At 38.4% G+C, this 25,738-nt stretch overlaps 1 protein-coding gene across 2 annotated transcripts in view; it reads left to right on the top strand.

Moving 5' to 3' along the window:
• Pik3c2g (phosphatidylinositol-4-phosphate 3-kinase catalytic subunit type 2 gamma) overlaps window positions 1-25,738 on the top strand; it is a 352,426-nt gene that overhangs the window by 87,301 nt on the left and 239,387 nt on the right. Inside the window, exons 11-12 of one of the 2 annotated variants that reach the window (XM_027955971.2) lie at window positions 1,254-1,376; window positions 8,146-8,277. In XM_027955971.2, the coding sequence (XP_027811772.2) occupies window positions 1,254-1,376; window positions 8,146-8,277 (255 nt within the window). The remainder of the gene's footprint in view (window positions 1-1,253; window positions 1,377-8,145; window positions 8,278-25,738) is intronic. The other variant, XM_027955972.2, reaches the window with a different exon arrangement.

Raw genomic sequence — 25,738 nt, 5'->3', positions numbered from 1 at the left:
AATTATATCTTTCACTCATATTGCTGAAGATTCATTTATAAACTTGGCTCATTACATTACCATGTTAAGAAATATATGGGAGACATATGCAATATCTCTCAATATAAATACCCTGCACACACCAACCAAACATTGATATATAGATTAACATAATGGACTCTGAATCAAAAAGCATTATTAAATATAAAGTCACTACATGGTAGGAAATATTCAATTCACTAGAAAGATGAAACAAAGTAAAACAGTTGACAAAAATGCAAGGAAAGATTGACAGAGCTACTATAATGGTGAATGATATCAAATATTCCTCTCTCAGGAACTGATAGATTAATGAGACACATTGGGGAAAAATACAGAAGAATGAGCAAATACAACTAACAAGCATGATCCAATAAATTTGTATTGTACCCTAGAGGAAATAATTTAGAAATACAAATTCCTGTCAAGCATACATGAAACATTTATTTTAAATGACCAAAAACAGACTTCAAATAACCTATATAATATAGATCTCATTCACTTTCTGCAGTGTGATAAGTTAAAAATCAGTAAGAAAATACAAATAAACATATTTGTAAATTCAAATATGTTTTTTAAAAAGTTTATGGACAGAAAGAAAGAAATTTTTCCTCTTCCTTTTATGCTGAGTTGGGGTATTCATGATGTTGATGTTCTAGTTCATACCACCATCATTGCTCTCAGCAATCCCCAACCTGGTGGTGGCCTTTCCTGCCTACAATGAGATGTGGGAAACAAGTCCCTTGAATCGTCTTGCCCCCACAAAGTCTGGTGTTAGATATAAGTTCCAGTCTTCTCTTTCAGTCTCCAGCGCAAAGCCAGGAGTGGGGAACTTCCTCCATGATGCCCCTCTTTGCCTGGGGAGGGACTCTGGCAAGTGAGTGGCATGAATTTTCCTACCAGCTTTGATGTGGCTATTTGTGCCCTCCCATACACCTTGGGTATAGGGATATAGGAGCCTCTTCAATGGTTTCTGGATTTCCCACAAAGGGAATTAATCAGTGTATTGTTGAACTGGTGTGGATATGGACAGGGAAAGGTGGGCCTTGGGGTTCCTACTCTGCAATCTTGCTGATACACTCAATATAAATTCTTAAAGTAACCTGTAAAGCATACTTTATACAAGCAAACACCACTTTATCATTTGACTTTAGACTATAAAAATAATTGACCCATTTAGAAAGCTATTTCCTTTAAAGCATTCAGCTTATTGAATCAATGTTGTTTCTTTTTAGCTATAAAGTATTTTCTTTCTCCTGCTGGCTTACATATGCTGGGAAGAAGCTGTGCCAAGTGAGAAACTACAGAAATATTCCAGTCAAAAAATTATTTTTTTTCTTAGTCAACTGGAATGAAACGTAAGTTCAATCATTATCCTAGCGGGATCATTCATCTAATAAAAGTCAGCCTTTTTCCTTTTTTTTTTTCTTCTTTTTGTTAGCAAAGGGAGTGATTTAAAAAAAAAATAGATGACACCAGTTGATGGGATTCAGTGGTGTGATAAATATGCTAATGCTAATAGATATCTGACGGGCAATTCAACAGATTAAAAGTCCATTTAAAAATCTAGACAAGTGTCAAATCCACACTATTGAATTGAGGGAAAAAAAGGAAATTAGAAAAAGGAACAGAGTTATTAATCATTCACACACTATGAGTAATAGGGATATTTGGTTCAGGGCTGGGAAAAATCCACGTATAAAAACAAATTGCCTAATGATATATGTAATCTCCATTTTCTCTCACAAACCAATTGCATATTTGCTTAAGTAATCAAGACATTTTTACAATAAACACCTATGTATTGTGCAAACTCATATGTAAGTTAGGGTGAGTAGTTCTTATTTCCTCCTCTAGTAGAGATTTATTATGTCAAAAGTGTAAAGTACCTTCTCAAGCTTTCCCTGCCTTCTTCCTCCCAAGTAGTAGAATCTCAGGGGGTTCACAGGCCTTATCCTGGGCATTTTCAAGGTTATTGCTGCTTTTCTTTCCTCTCCCATGACAGTATCCCATTGCTTTACTCCCTGTCAGTCATTTTTCTGCGATCTCTGCTGCTTCACTGAGATCAATAGTCTGCCATCTCAAATAAAAAAAAAAGTCTCCCAGCCCATTCTCCTTCAGCTCTTTCAGAAGGTCTAGCTTTCTTGGAAAATAACTTGACTCCCAGTATTACACTTTCCCATTAAAAAATATATGTTGTGACTTCTAGAAATCAGCGGATGGTGCTAGCAGCATCATCCTGCTCTGGTGTCACCACATTTCAGTGGAGACTGTGCCCTGAAACATAGTGTAAGACCTTCAGTTCTCAAGTAGCATGGTGCTCACATCCTCAACCAAATCTTCTTTGTTCTGGGACTTTTACAATCTTTATTTCTCCTTTGAAGTTTTTAAATTCTTTTGGCCAAAGACCTAACTTTCTATTACAACACCCTTTCTCATGTACTGAATCAGTTCTGCTTGTGAAATTCTTCAGTGGCTTTCCAAGTCTTTTAAGGTAACAGTGCTTTGGCCCCTATCTACCCTCTGTACCTTGATTCCTAGAATTAGTCTCATGCCCTGCACCAGCAACTATCCACTGCCTTCTTCTGATCTTAGAAGGAACCAAGGAGTCACATCTCTACTAGGAGTCCTCCGTGTAACAAGATATAGTGCTGCCACTTGCTTACCTTGAGAACACCTAATTATCTTCCACCTCCTTTATAAACCCTTCTTGTACCACTAGATAAAACTGTCTACCTTTGCTTTTGTTCCTTGGTTGGAACTCTGAACTTCTCTCTGAAGTTACTTATTGGACTTGTTTGTTTATATTTTTATTTGCTTCTACCAACTAATGCAAAGATTTTTTAAAAATTTTCTTCAATCTTCAATCTTCAGCAGCTAAAGCAGCAGAAGTTAGAGTAAAAATACCATCAATGTTATTGGGCAAATTCATACATTTTTGGTAACACATAACTCCTTGAAAGTGTTATTAACCAACTCAATCACTAAAATTATTCTTCTGACTTAACTAAAAGTTATTCCTGGTTATTTCAAAAAAACATATTTACTTTCAACTCAGATTCATGATGTCATATAGACATTCAAGAAACAAATATAATTCTAAAGTCAATTTCATAGAAAAAAATCAGAATAAATTAAAAATAATTTCAAAAAAACACATGTATATATTTTTCTTTTATGAAGACTATTCAAGTGTTATTTTTCCCATGAGAGATTCTTTTATTCCTCTAATAGAGTTAGTTATTTCAGCCTAGAATTATTTTTCATTTCATTTCCATTAAACATAATTATTTACTGTTTTTCTGGATGCCTTTATATACTTCCTCAACCTGTGCTCATTTTACTATAAGTTAAAGTACACTTCATTGCTAGATTACAAATTTAAGGACAAAACTTTGTGGTTTATTAGGGCTTGACATAGATTTTTTGGCCACCTTATATATCCTAACCACCACAATACACTCTCAAATTATACTATCTAGTATCAATTTTACAACAAAAATATGAGGCAGGTATTGTCATTCCCATTTTATATACCATAAAATTGATGTTTATGAAATTAATTCACTTGCCCCAAGGCCCACAACTAGTAAAAGGAAAAACTGGCATTCAGACCCACTCTCACTCTTGGGCTGGTGTTTTACTTACTGTTTTTTACAAGTGAACACTTGGGAAGAGTATTTACAGCCCATGAGTAGTGCTCATATTTACAGTAACCAAAAATAATCTGAACCTCATCTCATCTCCTGCCAGCAGTCAACCCTTTATCTTCCTCTGCTTTATAGCAAAAAGCTTCCCAGGTTTTCACTTTCTTCAGTTTCTTCCCTCTGCTTTAAAAATCGGTTCAATCAGGTTTTTATCACTTCTGTTTCACTAAAATCACTCATCAGAGTTAGTAGTGACCTGCACAGCTAAATCCAATGCTGATTCCTCCAGTGTCGTTGTGGCCGGTCAGAAGCACTATAGATCTCACGCTCCATCTTGAAATTCACTCCACTTGGCTCACTCCAACCCCACTGGCCATTCCTTCTCCACTTCCTTTTCTTCTCCCAGACCCATCATGATCTTGGTCCTTCACTCTTCTCCGTTGTATATGTTCTTACTCCCTTAGTTTTTTTTTTTTTCCTTAAAGTCACACCCTTTAAACATAATGCCAACAACTATCTAATCTATATCACCAACCCAGACATCAGTCACCAACTCCACACTTACCCACTCAATGTATCTAAAATGAAATTGCTAGTCTTACATTCTAAACTGTTCCCCTGCTTTAAACAATCAGTTCTCATTTTCATTGTTCAGGTCCAAATTTTTAGCTTGAATTGTCTCTCTCTCACCCCATGTACAGGATATCCTACTGGCCATCCTTCTCAAAATATATCCACATTACTTCCAATTACCTCTGGTCTGGGCTACCATCAAGTCTCCTGTATGTGCCATCAATAGTCATCTGATAATCTCCAATCTCCAACTTCTTACACCACAGCTAAAACAATCTCTTTAAAAATATAAGTCAGCCCCTGCCATTCTTGTTTTTAAAAAAAAATCCCCAAATGTCATCCTGTCCCATTTCACTCTGGCAAAAGTCAAAGTCCTTGCAGGAGTCAAGGATCTGTTTAGTCTGGTGTTTCCATTTTATACCTGTATTAATAGGAGAGTTCTAAACAATGAAGCTTTAGATCTCTCCCATTTTCACTATTAAAATTCACTTTGCTTTTTAGGAAAATGATATTATATATAAGAAAAATTATAATAAAAGTTTTAGTAATTACTCATTTGAAACAGTATATAGTAAGGTAAATATATGGTTAAAATTTGAGATCCTTCTGTGTCAGTTCCTTGGATAAAATAAGTAATCTGACTCTTCTTACTGAATTGTCCCATGAAGTATTTTTCATCCTTTTTTGTATAGACAAAGGATTCATTTTCTTTGTTTTTTAAGCAGACATGAAGAAGTTTAAAAAAAAAAAAAAAAAAAAAGATTTCCAGTGCCTGTGATATTATTCTGGCTCTTTAAATCCATACATATTCAAAAGTGAATAAATAACTATTTAGAAAGCATATATTCTTTCCACAGAAGTATTTATTTTTATTATAAAAATGAAAGAATGGATATTGGCAGTAACTATGAACTGTAACTTATCTAATTTTGTTCATTCTTAATATGAAAAGCTCACTAACAAGTGATGTTACACATGAAAAAGCTCAATCTAATGGGGGAAAGAACATTCTAGATTATGATAGAAATAAAGTGAAATTTCAGCTTCTATCCTACACAGAAATATGAAAATCTAATGGAAAGTCAATTATAGGTAAAAGAAAGAACATCCAAGAAATTACTGTGCTTTCCATGGTATCATCAACATTTTATGTTGCATTTCAGAACATTTTTAAGCTAAGAAATATGTCCACTTTATCTGTAATAAATATTATGAGTATGAAAGAATATAAAAGAAAGGACTTAGTTTTAGACATATAAGCATGTAATATTTTAATTTTGGGGGGGAGGGTGTACCAGGGATTGAACTCAGGGGCACTTGGCCATTGAGCCACATCCCCAGCCCTATTTTGTGCTTTATTTAGAGACAGGGTCTCACTGAGCTGCTTAGTGCCTCGCTTTTTCTGAGGCTGGCTTTGAATTCACAATTCTCCTGTCTCAGCCTAACCAGCCTCTAGGATTACAGATGTGTGCCACATGTCCAGCCAACATTTTAATATTTTAATAAATACAGATTTTCCAGTTTTTAAAAATATTTTCCTCACCATAGTCTTTCCTTTATTCCTGTCCTTTACTTTTCACTAGAATTGAGTTTCATCAGTCCACAAAAAATGTATTTTTGATACAGGTGAGACTTCAGGGCACAATGGTTAACATAAACTATTACATTATTGATGGGATAAATGAATATTCTACTATTACACAACCTACCATTTGCCAAATATTGTATTATTTAATAGCTGTTTCATTTTATGGACAATGAAAAATAAAGCTTAGAAAGTTTGAATGAATATATTGTTTAAGGAGGAACATCTAATTTGTCAATAGGGCTAATTTTTGAATACACACACATACACATACACACACACACACACACACATCCAAAATTTAGAATCATCCTCCCCACACACAGCTTATATATTAGTATTTCACAGTTAATATTAACTTCATGACATCATGACCTGAATTGTACACATTGTGCCCATTATTTCCATGTCAATTTCCTCTTTCTTCTCTGTTTCCTATCAGTCAGTTAAAATTTTCTTGCTACTTCATAATCTAAAAACTGGAATTTCCATTGAAATTTTGTTGTCCTATTCCAGTACTATGATGCCAGTCAAGTGTCAATGGTCACTGGGACGAATTGATTTTCCCTTGTCCCTGAGGCTGGATGCTGCACAGGAACTGCAAAAGGGGGGTCACAAAGGTTTCACTTGAAAACTGAGGAAGGCCTGCTCCCTCACCGTAACTGATATATGCCTGGTCTTTTTATGCATACGTGCCCTTTTCTGTATACCTTTCCCTTCCTGGAATATTCTTTTCCAAATCTCCATCTCATTATAACCAGCCTACCTTCCTCTAGATCAGAAAGCCAACTCCTAGTAGGAGAAGATTTTTGATATCTGAGCCCTCCATGGTGGTAGTGGGGGCAAACCTTGTCAGCACATTTTAATTGGACAATAGGATTTGGTCATCATCAGTCCTTTAATAATCACCTGCTATCTAGATAACATGACATCAAAGTCCAATTATAAATCACAAGGCCAGTGGACTCTACTCATATCCCAGACTCCTCACACCATCAGTATCATCCAAGGCAAGCTTCTAGTCACTTTTCTTTAGTCATCTCTTCCTTGATGACTCAGATCCTCTCACTCTTCCCGTCTGTCTCTTAACCATTGTTCCATTTTTCCCATTTAGCCCTAGAATTCTCATCTTCTGGTAAACATATTCCTCTATCTCAGCATCTTGAAAAATATTTTTCTGTCCCTTTGCTTCATATATATATTTTGTCCTAAACATTATGCTTCTCTTGAGGCTCCTGTTAAAGAAGCTGATCACTTTTGCACAATCAAGATAACTCCAGAACAGAAAGAAAAGCTGCTGTCTCCCTGCCCACAAGGAGGAATCTCAGGGAACAATGTCAGGTTTCTGAGCTCTTTCTTCACAGCCAATCATGCCACCCACATAATATCCCTCCAAACTGATACATCATGTATAACCTTCTAGACACTCCCATACATATATGGATGGCTTCAACACTGAAATTCAAGTTTCCTCACCATTAACAATTCTATTTATCCTTAGCTGTTTCTTTTCTTTTCTTTTTTCGACCATTATCTACAATCCATCAGAACCTGAGCTAAGAGCACCTTGACCTTAACATATCCAGGGACTGCACATGCATTACATTTCAGCGATCATCCTCCATAATCCTAGGCCTCATCATCACCAAGGACAGTCCAAATTTAAAATTAAAAACAACTCTCTATACTTCTGGATCTCTCTTTCAAATATTTCCTTCTGCCCTTAGGGAAAAGTTCAAATTTCTTTGCCTGGCATGCAGAACTCTTCAGCATTCTGGCAAACACTTATCTTTCTAATTGTATCCTTCAAAACTTCTCTTGCCAGCTGAACTCATCTCTTGTACTCTGGGCAGTGAGCCACTCACCATAACTGATATGCCTGGTCTTTTTATGCACACATGCTCTTTACTGTATACCTTTCCCTTCCTGGAATATTCTTTTCCAAATCTCCATCTCATTATAGCCAGCCCACCTTCCTCTTAAGAATCCTTTCAAATCATCTCCTTTTTCCAACCCTCTAAGACAAATTTAGTCATTCTTTCCTCCATGCTTCCAATAACTTGAAGGTGAATACAGAAGTTATTATAGATTTTTAAAAATTCAACTATATGTCAAAATTATAAATATAATTACCATTTATTGAGTAAAGAATTTAATTACCCTATGTCTTTTATATTTTTATTTTTATAGAATTAGAAAATTTCAAAGGATACCTCAATTCAAATAGTTAAATAATTTTGTTCCAAATCATGATATTCTAAGAAAATATTTACAAAAATACCATTATGACTGAACCAATTATGTTACTTCTTTTATTTTCAGGATCAATTTTCCTCTTGAAATAAAATCACTTCCAAGGGAATCCATGCTCACTATAAAACTGTTTGGAACTGACTGTGCAACCAACAATGCAGATTTACTGGCCTGGACCTGTCTTCCATTGTTTCCAAAAAAGTAAGTATATCATTTGTGATTATTAAAGCTCCCATTTCAATAAAACCTTCTTGGAACTAAATATTTTGCAGTATATGGCATAATGAGAAAAATCAAGAGGACATTTTATTCTGAAATGAGGTAGCTCAGTATAAATCATGACTATTGAAAGGAGAACTGAAAAGCAAAGCTGTAGAAATGGTTTTAGAAGCAGGCCTCATGCTCAGCTTGTCAGCCAGGTCATTTACAATGAAAAGGTATTGGCATGACCAATCTCAATTGCTTTTTCTTCTCTGAGAAGCCAATTTCTCTAGAAATAGTAATTCAAAAGGACTTGGATTAATATTGTGATTTAGAAAAAATGTAACTTGTGAAATTCTGACTAAAAGAAAACTATACTATATAACTGGTTACTGACCTTTTTTTTTTTTTTTTTTTTTTTTTTTGCCAAGAAGCAATATTTGGTAACTTTAGGGTGATTTTTCCAAAAAAGTAAGCCAACTATGAGTTTAAATATTCTGTCAGAAATGATGTCATTGCAAAATTTACTGTCAATTTAACCATTCATTTTGGAATAATTAATATTTAGAATATTTTAACTAATGATTGTTACTAAGTAAAGAATACTTTAAAAATCAATTTATTTTTATACTACACCAACTTGCTTTAGAATAAAGTGGTAAAATCCAGAATCCTCAAAAAATTAAAACCTAGATTGTTATGTTAATATCATTGTAAAGTATGTTTTTTTAAAAGATTTGGCAATACAGAAATGTTATGATAATTCTTCATCATTTTTTAGTTCCCAAACCTAGTCAATTGAGATAAATTATCATCAAAGCAACCATGATAAATCTTTAAAATTTTCTTCTTTTGATTCATTCTAGTCAGAGAGAGAGAGAGAGAGAGAGAATGTGTGTGTATGTGTATGTGTGTGTGTGTCTTGCTCTATTATTTATTTTCCTGCTTTAGCCCATTCCCATTTCCACGTGTGTGGACCTTGAGGATGGGGAATGTATTTATCTCTGTAATGTTTATCATCTAACTTAATGCCTCATATAAATAGGCAATCAATATAGGTTTGTTTCCTGAATTGAATCGGGAGAAAAAAATCAATCCCTATAGGTGGTTTTAAATGAAATATCATTGCAAAAGTCTACAAGAAACAGTTTAGCCTTACAAAGAATATCTACTGCTGTTAGCAGACATTTCAAAAATCTGATTTGAATTTTCATTACTTTCTCACTAGGAGCAGCTATACAGGTGTCCTTCCTCTCATGAGTGATTTCCTTAAGATTTCAACAGCAGTATTTTTAAGATCTGCCATTTTCCTAGAATAATATTTCTAGCTATTTATTGAAAAAACATTATATCCATGTTATTCTCTCCCAATGTGCAATATCAACCAATAAATATTAAATATATAATAAGTTGGAATTTTTTCTTTAAAATCACTGTCAAAGCTTGTTTTAGATGGTATTGATAGTAAAAGTATAGCGTCTGTGTTTTTTTTTCCATATCACTATCCAATGGTAAATTTTTCATAGGTGGGTTTGTATGAGGAACGCTCTCTGGGACTAATCCTAGGAGACAATTTTGTAAGGAAAAGTAACAAAATTTGGGATGATGACACATCAGAAAATACAGTTTACTTCATAAAGTACTTCAGTAAGCAATTTGTAAATATATTTCCAATCGACTGTATCTCATGAAAAATAACATCTACTTCTCTACTGAACTAAACAAAGAAATATGGATATTTTTGAGGCATCAGAAATCCATCATGGTGGGAATTGGGGAGAAGCATTGACTCCTACTTTGCTCATTTACAATTTACAGAGATTCTGATCCAACTTATTTGATGCAAATATTTCCAGATCACAGTAAATTAGTGTCTTAATTTCATTTCCATTCATAAAATGACCCTTACTCATAAACATTTGATATTGGATCTTTTATTATAGTTTTAATTGCCCTTAGCTAGCCATGTGGAATTGAAATGAGCACTTACATCATTATTTTTTCTGACATGCATATAACCTGAAAAATAGGCTTCCTGTCTCTTTGTGGTTTCCAGAAGTGAGTTTCTAAAGAATCAATAGTGATTAAACTCAGATGTGTCACTTATGGCTGCATCAATAATGTCTAAAAATAAAAATTAACTTCTACATTTTCAAACATGAAAACTCTTCTTCAATTTTATAAAAAAGGAATATCTCAAGTCCAAAAGAAAACTTGGCCAACAAAATTTTATTCTCTTCTTTGGCAGATAAGACTTTCACCATACCTCCATTCACAGTGTCTCCACACTGCAGGATGAAAGTGTTATTCTCAACCCAACAATTTTGATAAACTTAATTCCAAATTTAATTTTACAACAAATAATGTGGTAGTTACTTAGCATTTCTAAATTCTGATAAACTACTTCAACACAGAGATTCTTTGCCCTTATTAAACAAAATAGAATTTTCTGGGAAAGTTATAAAATAAATCTAAAGCTCAAGTCTCTGCAAAGGTTCTAATTTAATTGGTCATGTTTTGCCTGAGCATCAATATTTTCAAAGCTCCCAAGGTAAGTTAAAGCCTGGGAAAATTATAATTCTTTGTAGAATTTCAAAAAAGGCCTAAAATAAGTCTTTTTTTTTTTGAATATTTATTTATTTTTTATTTTTTTTTTAATTTTTTATTGTTGGCTGTTCAAAACATTACATAGTTCTTGATATATCATATTTCACAATTTGATTCAAGTGGGTTATGAGCTCCCATTTTTACCCCATATACAGATTGCAGAATCACATCAGTTACACATCCATTGATTTACATATTGCCATACTAGTGTCTGTTGTATTCTGCTGCCTTTCCTATCCTCTACTATCCCCCCTCCCCTCCCCTCCCCTCCCCTCTTCTCTCTCTGCCCCCTCTACTGACATTCGTTTGTCCCCCTTGTATTGTTTTTCCCCTTCCCCTCACTTCCTCTTGTATGTACTTTTGTATAACTCTGAGGGTCTCCTTCCATTTCCATGCATTTTCCCTTCTCTCTCCCTTTCCCTCCCACCTCTCATCCCTGTTTAATGTTAATCTTCTTCTCCTGCTCTTCGACCCTACTCTGTTCTTAGTTACTCTCCTTATATCAAAGAAGACGTTTGGCATTTGTTTTTTAGGGATTGGCTAGCTTCACTTAGCATAATCTGCTCTAATGCCATCCATTTCCCTGTAAATTCTATGATTTTGTCATTTTTTAATGCAGAGTAATACTCCATTGTGTATAAATGCCACATTTTTTTTATCCATTCATCCATTGAAGGGCATCTAGGTTGGTTCCACAGTCTAGCTATTGTGAATTGTGCTGCTATGAACATCGATGTAGCAGTGTCCCTGTAGCATGCTCTTTTTAGGTCTTTAGGGAATAGACCGAGAAGGGGAATAGCTGGGTCAAATGGTGGCTCCATTCCCAGCTTTCCAAGAAATCTCCATACTGCTTTCCAAATTGGCTGCACCAATTTGCAGTCCCACCAGCAATGTACAAGTGTACCCTTTTCCCCACATCCTCGCCAGCACTTGTTGTTGTTTGACTTCATAATGGCTGCCAATCTAACTGGAGTGAGATGGTATCTTAGGGTGGTTTTGATTTGCATTTCTCTGACTGCTAGAGATGGTGAGCATTTTTTCATGTACTTGTTGATTGATTGTATGTCCTCCTCTGAGAAGTGTCTGTTCAGGTCCTTGGCCCATTTGTTGATTGGGTTGTTTGTTCTCTTATTGTCTAATTTTTTGAGTTCTTTGTATACTCTGGATATTAGGGCTCTATCTGAAGTGTGAGGAGTAAAGATTTGTTCCCAGGATGTAGGCTCTCTATTTACCTCTCTTATTGTATCTTTTGCTGAGAAAAAACTTTTTAGTTTGAGTAAGTCCCATTTGTTGATTCTAGTTATTAACTTTTGTGCTATGGGTGTCCTATTGAGGAATTTGGAGCCCGACCCCACAGTATGTAGATCGTAGCCAACTTTTTCTTCTATCAGACGGCGTGTCTCTGATTTGATATCAAGCTCCTTGATCCATTTTGAATTAACTTTTGTGCATGGCGAGAGAAAGGGATTCAGTTTCATTTTGTTGCATATGGATTTCCAGTTTTCCCAGCACCATTTGTTGAAGATGCTATCCTTCCTCCATTGCATGCTTTTAGACCCTTTATCAAATATAAGATAGTTGTAGTTTTGTGGATTGGTTTCTGTGTCCTCTATTCTGTACCATTGGTCCACCCGCCTGTTTTGGTACCAGTACCATGCTGTTTTTGTTACTATTGCTCTGTAGTATAGTTTGAAGTCTGGTATCGCTATACCGCCTGATTCACACTTCCTAATTAGCATTGTTTTTGCTATTCTGGGTCTTTTATTTTTCCATATGAATTTCATGATTGCTTTCTCTATTTCTACAAGAAATGCCGTTGGGATTTTGATTGGCATTGCATTAAACCTATAGAGAACTTTTGGTAATATCGCCATTTTGATGATGTTAGTTCTGCCTATCCATGAACAGGGTATATTTTTCCATCTTCTAAGATCTTCTTCTATTTCTCTCTTTAGGGTTCTGTAGTTTTCATTGTATAAGTCTTTCACCTCTTTTGTTAGGTTGATTCCCAAGTATTTTATTTTTTTTGAAGATATTGTGAATGGAGTGGTTGTCCTCATTTCCATTTCAGAGGATTTGTCGCTGATATACAGGAATGCCTTTGATTTATGCGTGTTGATTTTATATCCTGCCACTTTGCTGAATTCATTTATTAGCTCTAATAGTTTCTTTGTAGACCCTTTTGGGTCTGCTAGGTATAGAATCATGTCATCTGCAAATAGTGATAATTTAAGTTCTTCTTTTCCTATTTTGATGCCTTTAATTTCTTTCGTCTGTCTAATTGCTCTGGCCAGTGTTTCGAGAACTATGTTGAACAGAAGTGGTGAGAGAGGGCATCCCTGTCTTGTTCCAGATTTTAGAGGGAATGCCTTCAATTTTTCTCCATTCAGAATGATGCAAGCCTGAGGCTTAGCATAGATTGCATTTACAATATTGAGGTATGTTCCTGTTATCCCTAGTTTTTCTAGAGTTTTGAACATAAAGGGATGCTGTACTTTGTCGAATGCTTTTTCCGCATCTATCGAGATGATCATATGGTTCTTATTTTTAAGTCTATTGATGTGGTGAATAACATTTATTGATTTCCATATATTGAACCAGCCTTGCATCCCAGGGATGAATCCTACTTGATCATGGTGCACAATTTTTTTGATATGTTTTTGTATCCGAGTGGCCAGAATTTTATTGAGGATTTTTGCATCTAGGTTCATTAGAGATATTGGTCTGTAGTTTTCTTTCTTTGAAGTGTCTTTGTCTGGTTTAGGTATCAGGGTGATGTTGGCCTCGTAGAATGAATTTGGAAGTTCTCCCTCTTTTTCTATTTCCTGAAGTAGCTTGAAAAGTATTGGTATTAGTTCCTCTTTAAAGGTTTTGTAAAACTCTGCTGTATACCCATCCGGTCCTGGGCTTTTCTTAGTTGGTAGTCTTTTGATGGTTTCTTCTATTTCCTCAATTGATATTGGTCTGTTTAGGTTGTCTATATCCTCCTGACTCAATCTGGGCAGATCATATGACTTAAGAAATTTATCTATGCCTTCACTATCTTCTAATTTATTGGAGTATAAGGATTCAAAATAATTTTTGATTATCTTCTGTATTTCTGAAGTGTCTGTTGTGATATTGTCTCTTTCATCCCGTATGTTAGTGATTTGAGTTCTCTCTTTTCTTCTCTTTGCTAGCATGGCTAAGGGTCTGTCGATTTTGTTTATTTTTTCAAAGAACCAACTTTTAGTTTTGTCAATTTTTTCAATTGTTTCTTTTGTTTCGATTTCATTGATTTCAGCTCTGATTTTAATTATTTCTTGCCTTCTACTTCTTTTGCTGTTGTTTTGCTCTTCTTTTTCTAGGATTTTGAGATGAAGTATGAGATCATTTATTTGTTGGTTTTTTCTTTTTTTAAGGAATGAACTCCAAGCAATGAATTTTCCTCTTAGAACTGCTTTCAATGTGTCCCATAGATTCCGATATGTTGTGTCTGTGTTTTCATTAATCTCTAAGAATTTTTTAATTTCCTCCTTGATGTCTTCTATAACCCATTGATCATTCAGTAACCTATTGTTCATTCTCCAAGTGATGTATGCTTTTTTCTTCCTTCTTTTATCGTTGATTTTCAGTTTCATTCCATTATGATCAGATAAGATGCATGGTATTATCTCTACTCCTTTATATTGTCTAAGAGTTGCCCTGTAACATAATATGTGATCTATTTTTGAGAAGGATCCATATGCTGGTGAGAAAAAAGTGTAACTGCTTGATGTTGGGTGGTATATTCTATATATGTCAATTAAGTTTAGGTTATTAATTGTGTTATTGAGTTCTATAGTTTCCTTATTCAACTTTTGTTTGGAAGATCTGTCCATTGGTGAGAGAGGTGTGTTGAAGTCTCCCATGATTATTGTATGGTGGTCTATTAGACTCTTGAACTTGAGAAGAGTTTGTTTGATGAACATAGCTGCACCATTGTTTGGGGCATATATATTTATGATTGTTATGTCTTGTTGGTGTATGGTTCCCTTGAGCAGTATGTAGTGTCCCTCTTTATCCCTTTTGATTAACTTTGGCTTGAAATCTATTTTATTTGATATGAGTATGGATACTCCTGCTTGCTTCCGAAGTCCATATGAGTGATATGATTTTTCCCAACCTTTCACCTTCAGCCTATGTATGTCTTTTCCTATCAAATGCGTCTCCTGTAGGCAGCATATTGTTGGGTCTTGTTTTGTGATCCATTCTACTAGCCTGTGTCTCTTGATTGGTGAGTTTAAGCCATTAACATTTAGGGTTATTATTGAGATATGGGTTGTTCTTCCAGCCATATTTGTTTATTTATGTTACTAAACATGGTTTGTTTTCCACTTTGATTATTTTCCCCCCTTTAGTGTCCTACCTCCCACTGTTGGTTTTCATTGTTATTTTCCATTTCCTCTTCCTGTAATGTTTTGCCAAGGATGTTTTGAAGAGATGGTTTTCTAGCTGCAAATTCTTTTAACTTTTGTTTATCGTGGAAGGTTTTAATTTCATCTTCCATCCTGAAGCTTAATTTCGCTGGAAACACAATTCTTGGTTGGAACCCATTTTCTTTCAGTGTTTGAAATATGTTATTCCAGGATCTTCTAGCTTTCAGAGTCTGTGTTGAAAGATCAGCTGTTATCCTGATTGGCTTACCCCTAAATGTGATCTGCTTCCTTTCTCTTGTAGCTTTTAAAATTCTCTCCTTATTCTTTATGTTGGGCATCTTCATTATAATGTGTCTAGGTGTGGGTCTCTTATGATTTTGCACATTCGGCGTCCTGTAGGCTTCTAGGATTTGGGGTTCTGTCTCATTCTTCAAGTCTGGGAAGTTTTCTCATATTATTTCATTGAATAGATTGCTCATTCCTTTGGTTTGAAACTCTGTTCCTTCCTGTATCCCAATGACTCTTAAATTTGGTCTCTTGATGTTATCCCATATTTCTTGGATGTTCTACTCATAGTTTCTTAACAGTCTTGCTGAGCTGTCTATGTTCTTTTCAAGTTGAAATACTTTATCTTCATTGTCTGATGTTCTGTCTTCTAAGTGTTCTACTCTGCTGGTAGTATTCTCAATTGAGTTTTTAAGTTGGCTTATTGCTTCCTGCATTTCTAGGATTTCTGTTTGTTTGTTTTTTATAACCTCTATTTCCCTGTATAGTTGATCTTTTGCTTCTTGGATTTGTTTATGTAATTCATTGTTGAAGTGATCTTTCATTGTCTGATTTTGCTGTCTGATGTCTTCCTTGAGACTCCAGATCATCTGAAGCATGTATATCCTGAATTCTTTATCTGACATTCCATCTGCTGCAGCTATTACCTCTTCTAACGTTGAGTTGACCTGCAATGCTTGTGGTCCTTTCTTTCCTTGTCTCTTCATACTGTTCGCGTTCCTTTCTACTTGGTGAAACTGTTGTGCTATTGAATTTTCCCCCTATATATTTATATTGGTCTTGTATAGTTGCAAAGTCTCTCTCGCAGGCGCGGGTGGCGGCTCTGCCCCTCCTCCAATTGGGGCAATGTGCCTACCACGCCGGCAGGCCGCTGGGCCTGCTCTGCCGGTCGGTAGCAGGTCCGCCGACCTTGCAGGCGCGGGCGGCGGCTCTGTCCCTCTGCGGGCCGCTAGGCTTGTTCTGTCGGTGGTGGCAGTTGTGCCTACTTTGCAGGCGCAGGCAGCGGCACTGCCCCTCTGCAGGCCTCTGGGGCTGTACTGCTAGTGGGTCGCAGGTCCGCCTACCTTGCAGGCGCGGGGGGGGGGGGCGGCTCTACCCTTCCTCAGGCCACTGGGCCTGTTCTGTCTCTCGGTTGCAGGTCTGACCTGTTCTGATGGTGGTCACAGTTCCGTCTACCTTGCAGGCACGAGGGGGAGGGGGCGGCTCTGCCTCTCAGCAGGCCGCTGCTCCTCTTCTGCCGGTGGGTCGCAGGCCCGCCTACCTTGCAGGAGTGATTGGAAGCTCTGTCCCGCCGCGGGCCACTGGGCCTTTTCTGTCGGTGGTCACAGTTCCCCTACCTGGCAGGCGCGGGGGGTGGGGGGTGGGGGGTGGCTCTGCCCCTCAGCAGGCCGCTGGGCCTGCTCTGTGTTTGGTCACAGTTCCCTCTACTATGCCGGCGCAGGGGGAGGGGGTGGCTCAGCCTCTCAGCAGGCCACTGCTCCTCTTTTGCCGGTGGGTCGCAGGCCCGCCTACCTTGCAGGAGTGATTGGAAGCTCTGTCCCGCTGCGGGCCACTGGGCCTTTTCTGTCGGTGGTCACAGTTCCCCTACCTGGCAGGCGCGGGGGGTGGGGGGCGGGTCTGCCCCTCAGCAGGTCGCTGGGCCTGCTCTGTGGGTGGTCACAGTTCCCTCTACTTTGCTGGCACAGGGGGAGGGGGCGGCTCAGCCTCTCAGCAGGCCGCTGCTCCTCTTCTGCCGGTGGGTCGCAGGCCCGCCTACCTTGCAGGAGTGATTGGAAGCTCTGTCCCGCCGCGGGCCACTGGGCCTTTTCTGTCGGTGGTCACAGTTCCCCTACCTGCCTAAAATAAGTCTTAATCTGAAACAATTTCATTCCTTAGACAATTGCCTGACCCTACTATAGCTAATCTTTTCAGATACATCTTTAAAATTAAATAACAGAAAAGACTGTCCTTCATTAATTTCTTACTGTCATTTCTTCTGGTCCAAGAGAGACCCTCAAAACTCAATTCAAAAATATCATTTATAGATGAAGAACTCTATAATAAAGGCAGATTAAAAGTCTTTCTATAAATCACCAGGATAATAAAAACAAAGGAAAAAGGATGTAGATCTGACTTCTCTCCACAGCCTTTGCTACCTTAATTTGACTTCATTCCTGCTTTTAGATGCTTCACCCTACTCATGAGCACACTGAGAAGACCTCCCCACACTAAAAGGCTCCTGTTTAGGCTTTGCCTGGGTTCTGATCTTGGGCATGATCTTATTAAGCATCCAGAAGCATTTTATAACATCATGTATAACCTCAAGTCCTCTGGTTGTCCAGTTCTATAGTCTAGAATACCAGCAATAGATGCATAGAGTCCTATAGCTAAAATTGACAAAGTATTTTCTTAAAATACCTTCCTTTATTGATTGAAGAAGAAGGGCCCCAGAAATCAGCCATCTGTTCTCTTGGTATCACAAATTTGGGGTTGGGTATTCTAGTCAATAGACCTATAGCATATTTGAATTGAAAAGATCCTCAAAGATATTCCAGAAAATTATTTTTAAATATTATGCTTAGCAGTATAGTCCTTTTTCTAATGATATCATATCCAAACATTTCAAAGTGTCAGAATAATAAATATTTCATATTTGTGTTGTATAGACAGAATTTGCAGTCCCATAGTCCAGCCTAATGATCATCTTCCTATCGTCCTTCTGAAGTCCACCCTCAACATCCAGAAGAATCCCACAGCTATATGAAAACTTGTTGGAAATCACTAATTTTGTCCAAGAAACTCCAAATATTTTCAAAGTAGTAATAATAATATAAAAAAGTATGGTCATCCCCACTTGCCTGGTATTAAAAGTTCCCATAGTTATCATCTTTCTGAATCAATCAATGGTCTTATCTCTATTCCTTTAACATCTTAATTCCGTTAACTATATTTCCTGTATTTTCCATTTATAAAATTTTATGGAAATTATGTTTAAAACATATTAAAAGATGTTAAGTTACAGCCTATTACAATAAAGTAAATTAGCTAATGCCAAATACAAAGAGTGCCTCAAAATGCTTTCAAATCCTTATTTATTCTCTCCCCATGAGTGGCCATAAAGGATGGAGATATATATATATATATATATATATATATATATATATATATATATATGTATATATACATACATATATATATATATGTATTTTTTCACAGTTTTATACATATATATATATAAATATATATAACAGGTTTACATGTATATAATATTATATACTATAAATACTATATATTTGTGTATATATATATATATATATATATATATATATATATATCACAGTTTGGGCTCACAGTTTGAAAGGTGAAGGGTTCAGTTCATTGTTGGCAAACTCCATTACTCTGAGCCCAAGGTGAGGCAGAACATCATGGAGGAAAGACTTGGCAAGGGACAGCAGCTCAGAACATGACACCCTGAAGGCAGAAAGAGGATTCTGCTCATCAGGGATAAAATGTAAACCCCAGCATCACATCCCACAACCTAATCATTTCACCTCTGAATCTTCTTGCATTGTCTCACACATGAGCTTTTGGGGGACACCATATATCTAAACCATAACACTTTCTGTTGGAGAGCAAAAAGTCCATTCTCCCTGTGTCCTATTTCCTGATACACATCCCTAAACACACTCCTACATCAAGGGTTCTGACTTCATTTCTCCCCATATGCCTCAGGGTTAAGGCTAATGTGACTGTTCATTATTCCAACTCCATTCAAGGACAGGAATGACAGTTATTTACTATTAGATTCTTACTCTGTAAGAACCAGTTTGGATCACTAAGATTTTCAGCAGGAAGCATGACCAGGACATATAAAGGTAACAAGACCACAAATGTAACACATTCTTCAAATTAGATGTGAAGAAAAAATTGCAACTAATATATCACACTGTTCCTCTTGAGCTCCACCCCTGTAACTAATGAAGAGAAAAAACTTGCCATCTATGACAAAGTATTAATCAGTTCAGTAATTTTAATCATGCTTTTAGAAGTATGCAGTTGCTTTTGGATAAAAATGCTTTGTCACTCACATAGCTTTAATAAACCCTAATTCTCTTCCTAAGAAAGTGAAAAAATACACAAGATTAGCAAAGAAAGGGGATGGGGAATAGATCCTTTGGCCTGGTGAATTCTGATATCCAAATCAAAGCCAGTTTTTAAGATGGTGGTTACCAATTACAGCTGACATCTGCTGCTAGTGTAACTCATAATTTGGGTTCCCCAGGCTTTGCCAGGGCTTACTGGAACTCCTTGGGAAACTTGTGTTCTTGCAGACACCATCAACACATCTGAGTTTGCCCATAACTCCTGGTTGACCCCAGGTTGCATGGTCCAGTCTCAAATGCCCTATCATAGAGGACTGTTATCCCTATCATGCATGTGATCCCCTATTCCAGAACACACTCACACACACTCTCTCTCTCTCACACACCCACACCCACACACACACACACACACACACACATACACACTCACCCCTCCATATCTTTATTTCTAGATCCCATATCATCCACTCAGAAACCAAACAAGTCCCCATAAAGCTAAACTCAAGCATTCCTTCTGCCTGTTTACCAGGTGGCCTCAAGTTCAATGGCGTGGTACAAGTAGGTACAAAACTGGTTCAAGAAGTAGCTTTAGTCCAGGATCTGTATCAGGGAGTGGGAAAAGGAGCCTGTCTATCTGTGTTCAGCACCATGCCAGCTCACTTGCCTCACACCCCACCCCACCTACCCCATCTGCTTCTGAAAGCAGAAGAGAGACAAATGGACACCTTTGTCATTCTCACTCTGATTCCTCTTCTATCTTCTGCTTCCTTGGTTCCAAATTGCCAGAAAGTGCAGAGTTTTCCTTTTGCCACAACCTCCATTCAATCTGTCTCATCCTCTTTCTTCCTCACTCTGTTGACCCTTTCCTGTGGACAGAAATAATTTTTCAAATTGCTTTGGAAAAAATATAACCTGAGGTCTCCAAGTGTGGTGTTAGCTGTGCTCCTTCCACCTCTTGTGATCTGACATTAATCCAAAAACTCTTCCCAGGATGAACATTTGGGATAAAGGACATGTACTCTGAAAGTCAAAAGGAAGAAATTACATTAAGCCGCCACAAAGACGGCTCCGCGTCTTTTGGGCGCAGCCTCTGGCACCCAGTCCAGCCTCTGGCATCCCATCTCATCTACTCAGAAACCAAACAAGTTCTCATTCTCCCACTGGGCACTGGGAGAATGAGGCTCGAGTCGCAGCGGGCTGCAGGGTTGTCCATGGCCCAACTTGGCGGCGGCACTGCTGGACCCCATGCAGGTGAGCAGCTTGTCCAGGTCCTTCCGCACTGCGGGCCTCTAAAGGTGCTTGAAGGGTGAATGAGGCTTCCTCCTGAGGTCTCCTGCCACACCTCCAGCCGCACCCTGAGGTTACAAGTCTTACCACTTGCCCTGGACGCCACCTCCAACCTCATCTCCTTCTGATTCCGGTGTTTGTGACCTTCAAGGATATGGCTGTGACCTTCACCCAGGAGTGGAGGCAGCTAGACCTGACTCAGAGGACCTTATACTGGTATGAGATGCTGGAGACCTGTGGGCTTCTGGTTTCTCTGGGAAGCGGGGGCAGCTTCGTTTCCGTTTTCATCCCTGTCTTGAAGCTGCAGGCTAGACTGAGGATGTTCTTCTCACTAGGGTCCCTGTGTCCTCCTTTGTTCTCATGCACAGGCTGTCTTGTCTAAATCAGAGATGATCTGCCAGTTGGAGCACAGCCAGGAGTTACAGAAGGAGAAGAGGGACCTTTCCCAAGGTTCCTGTCCAGGTAGCAACACAAAACCTGAAACCACGGAGCCCACTCCTGCTTGCCTGGCCTGCCCTGAGGGAAGTTCACACCAACAACTGACACAGAGGACCTCAGAGAATTAAGTTGGGGCAGCTCAGCAGTCAGGAAGGGACATCTGAAATGCAGAAAAGACTCTGGAGACCAGGGATAGAGAAGCTTCCTGAGCACATGAGCCCTGGATATGGTGGCGTGAAAATGGCCATTGCTGTGTGTTCAAGGACCATGCACGTCTCTCCAAATGATGCTCTGTATGTCTGTGACTCAGGTGGACCAGCGACAGGTCCCTTGATGCAAGCAGGGGGAAATCCCTACAAATGCAAGGAATGCAAGAAAGTGTTTACTAAGAATTTCCTCCTCCTTTGGACATGAGTGCATCCACTCTGGAGTGTAGCCCTACGAGTGCACAGAGTGTGGAAAGACCTTCATTAAGAGCACACATCTCCTCCAGCATCAGATGATCCACACTGGGGAGAGGCCTTAGAGTGCATGGAGTGTGGGAAAACCTTCCAATGCAGATCTCACCTTATATGGCACCAGTGAATCCATAGTGGGGAGGAGCCTTATGCATACAGCAATTGTGGAAAGGCCTTCACCCACTGCTCCACTTTTGTCTTGCATAACAGGAGCCATACTGAAGAGAAACATTTTGTGTGCAAAGAATGTGGCAAAACCTTTCACGATAGGCTGGGTTTATATGACACTATATCCTCCACACTGGGGAGAAGCCCTGTGAGTGCATGGAATGTTGGGAAGGCCTTCAGCCAATGGTCATACCTCAAGTGGCACCAGCAGACCCACACTGGAGTGAGCCTTTTGAGTTCAGTGAGTGTAGGAAGACCTTCTGTGAGAGTGCTGATCTCATTCAGCCTACATCATCCATTCTGGGGAGAAGCCCTATACATGCATGGAGTGTGGGAAGGCCTTCAGTCCCACCTCAAACAGTACCAGCACATCCACAATGGGGAGAAAGCTTACATGTGCAGTGAATGTGGGAAAGGCTTTACCTACTACTCTACTTTCATCCTGCATTAAACAACCCGCATTGGAGAAAAACCCTATGGATGCAAAGAATTTTGTGACAGAGGAGAACTCATTTGCCACTTCAACATCCACACTGGAGGGTGCATAGAGTGTGGGAAGGCCTTCAACCAATGGTCACACCTCACAAGGCACTAGCAGATTCATAGTGGGGAGAAGCCCTATGAGTGCATGGAGTGTGGGACATCTGTTTGCAGGAATGCAAACCTCATCCAGCATGCCATCATCCACACTGGAGAGAAGCCCTGTAAGTACAGTGAGTGCGGAAAGGCCTTCAGCCACAGCTCATCTCCACTCAGCACCAAAGGATGTACACTGGGAGAAACCTGGTCAGCACAGCAGAGGAAGCGCTACCTTTCACAAGTGAGAAAGCTTCAGTCAACATCTCAGGACTCATGTTAAGGAAAAAAAAAATTTAATGTAACCACTGAGGAAAATCAGTGGTCAGCCTATGGCCATTCATGCCAAAAGAAGCTCCTTTAGTCCCATCTCTATTAAGAAAGATGTCACAAATCATTATTTATCATCTGAAGAGTCCTGTTTGAAATGGACACAGCCTAAACTTCTATGTCGGAGAGTAGTTCCTCCATCAGAGAGGCCCCCTGATTACTGTGCTCTTAGAAAAACCTTAGCCACATCTTTCTTCTTAGTTTAGATTGAAATATTATCTCAGGTGTGTGTGTGTGTGTGTGTGTGTGTGTGTGTGTGTATATATATATATATATATATATATATATATATATATTTTTTTTTTTTTTTTTTTAACAGGAGGAGGGTAAGGCTCGAGGTGTAGCTCAGTGCTTCACGTGCAAGGTCCTGGGTTCAATCCTCAGAGACAAAAACACAACTGGGAGGAGATACAGAAAACAGGAAGAAATGCAAGCATACCTTCCTTCAGGCTTCTTTGGCAAGCAGTTTGCCATTCTTTCATGATTGTACTTGGGAAAAGGAGAGTGTGGTTTCAGAAATGAAAGAGCCCTGTTTTTCCTGTGTGCACACTCACTGCTTTCCAGTCTCAAGACAGTTAGACTGTGAGGGTGAGAAGACCTGGAAAGCCACCTTTGTCCCCTGACGTTGCCTCTGTCCAAGGAGCAGGAGCACAGTCTGTTGGGAGATTAGAGGCTTGTGTTTAAGGAGAGGAGGCTGCACATGCAACTGCACATCTTCTGCATATTTAAAGCTGAGGCTTTTTAAACAAGTATTTCTTCTGAGGCCTTAACGCACCTATCCTCATACCTTCCTGATCCCAGTTTGTGTAGTCTTTATTTTTTTGTGGGATGGGGATGATAGTGTTACTGACCCAGTTAACTCAGCTGGGTCCCAGTTCTTTCCTTGGATTCAGCTTTCTCACTTCTTACCCTTCCTTATGCTCTGCATGCCCTGTCCCCGTGAGTAATATTCTAGAAGTTAAGTGAAAACCAAAACAAAATAAAATTCAAGGCTAAATTGGATTAAAGGAGCAAGTTAAACTCTGAAGAAAAATAACACACAAAGGAGGAGTCTTACTTTTAATGTTATAAAAGACTTTGTGAAGATTACTGTGGAGTGTCTGAAATGTCAACAGGTGAACCAGCAGTTACGTGTGAGTCGCCTTCATCATCAGGGATTTAGTCCCTGTTGCCTGACGATGACTACTACTACTGCTACTACTAGTACTCCTCCTCTTTCAGAGCCTAGGTTTTGAGCTGCATGAAGTAGTATTACCTTACATTAAATAGTATATTGTACAGAAGGATAAAAATAATCATGGGTTTGCTTTGAATTCTCTGCCAAGCCTTTGAGATGATCACGAGTAACTTCACGTTTGCATTGTGGGGAGCGTCATTTTTGTGTTGTGTTGATCTGTGTCATTATTGTGATGACAGTTCTTTGTCCCTTTTACATAGTGTCTCAGAACTCTTCACCAAGTTGTAGGTCCTGCATATTTTTCCTTACTTCCTTCCTTCCCCATTTTCTTTCTTGTAGGTCCTACATATTTATTCTTCCTTTTCTTTTCCATTCCTTCCCTTCTTCCCTCCCTCCCTTCCATCCCTCCCTCCCTCCCTTCCTAACTTCCTCTCTCCCTCCCTCCCTCCCTCCCTTCCTTCCTTCCTTCCTTCCAGGATCACTTTCCCACTGAGCTCTCCTTTTATTTTTTGAAACAGGGTCTCATTGAGTTTCTTAGGGCCTCCTTAAGTTGCTGAAGTTGGCTTTGAACTTGCAATCCTCCTGCCTCAGCTTCCAGAGTTGATGGGATTACAGGCATGTGCTCCAGCACCTGGCTCTCATATTTTATTTTGACAGTTTACCTATTATGTTTGAATCTCTGATTCATACTGTTAATTTTGTACTACTGTGTAAGGTTTTAGGTTGAGTTTCTCTTGCTGTTGTCTACAAATGTTCAGTTGTTCCAGTACTATTGTTTTTCTAAAGACTTCCCTACCTATAGTGAATTGCTTTTATGTCTTAGTCAAATATCAGTTGGGTTTCTTCATGTTGGTCTCTTTCTGGGTTCTCTATTTTATTGATCTAGTACTCTGCATTATTGGCAGAGGCCAAAACTTCTGCTCACTATACTATCCTGTTTTGCTATGTTGGGTCTTCCAGGCCATGAATGTGATGTCTTTGTTTAGATCTTCTTCGTTTATTTCATGTTTTGTAATTTTCAGCTTGTAAGTTATGGACATATTTTCTTATAGACTTTTTGTAGATATATTTTATGGGACCATTTTATGTGATATTGAAGGGTTTATTTATTGTATGTTTGTTTGTTCAGGGGGTGCTGGGGATTGAATCCAAGGGCACTTTGCCACTAAGCTATAACCTCAGTCTCTTTGAGATAAGTTCTCGATAAGTTGCTGAAGCTGGCCTTGGAAGATCCTCCTGCCTCAGCATCCTTGGTCACTGGGATTATAGGCATGCACAACCATGTCCAACTGTTTTTGTTTTGGTTATTCTTTGTTGACCAGTCTGGCTTCAAAACTCCTGACTCAAGCAATCCTTCCTCAGCCTACAATCCCAGCAGATGCTGACCATATCAGACTTGAAATAGAAATTTTAATTTGAGGTTGCACATGATCTTTGCTGTTAGAGGGAAATATAATTAATTTTTATATATTGACCTTGTAAGTTATGACTTTGGTGATCTCACTTATAAGATCTAGCTGTATGTTTTGATAGATTCCTCAGGATTTTCTTAATAAAGTATAATGCTATTAACAAATAGAAGAAAGAAGAAATTACATTAGTACTTTTCTAAGTCTTACTCCTATTAAATTAAATTTTACCTTACAAATACTGGTC

Source organism: Marmota flaviventris, chromosome 3, assembly GCF_047511675.1.
Source record: "Marmota flaviventris isolate mMarFla1 chromosome 3, mMarFla1.hap1, whole genome shotgun sequence".
Lineage (NCBI taxonomy): Eukaryota > Metazoa > Chordata > Mammalia > Rodentia > Sciuridae > Marmota > Marmota flaviventris.
The sequence above is the reverse complement of the archived record's forward strand: the minus strand, read 5'-3'. Positions and strand labels throughout refer to the sequence as shown.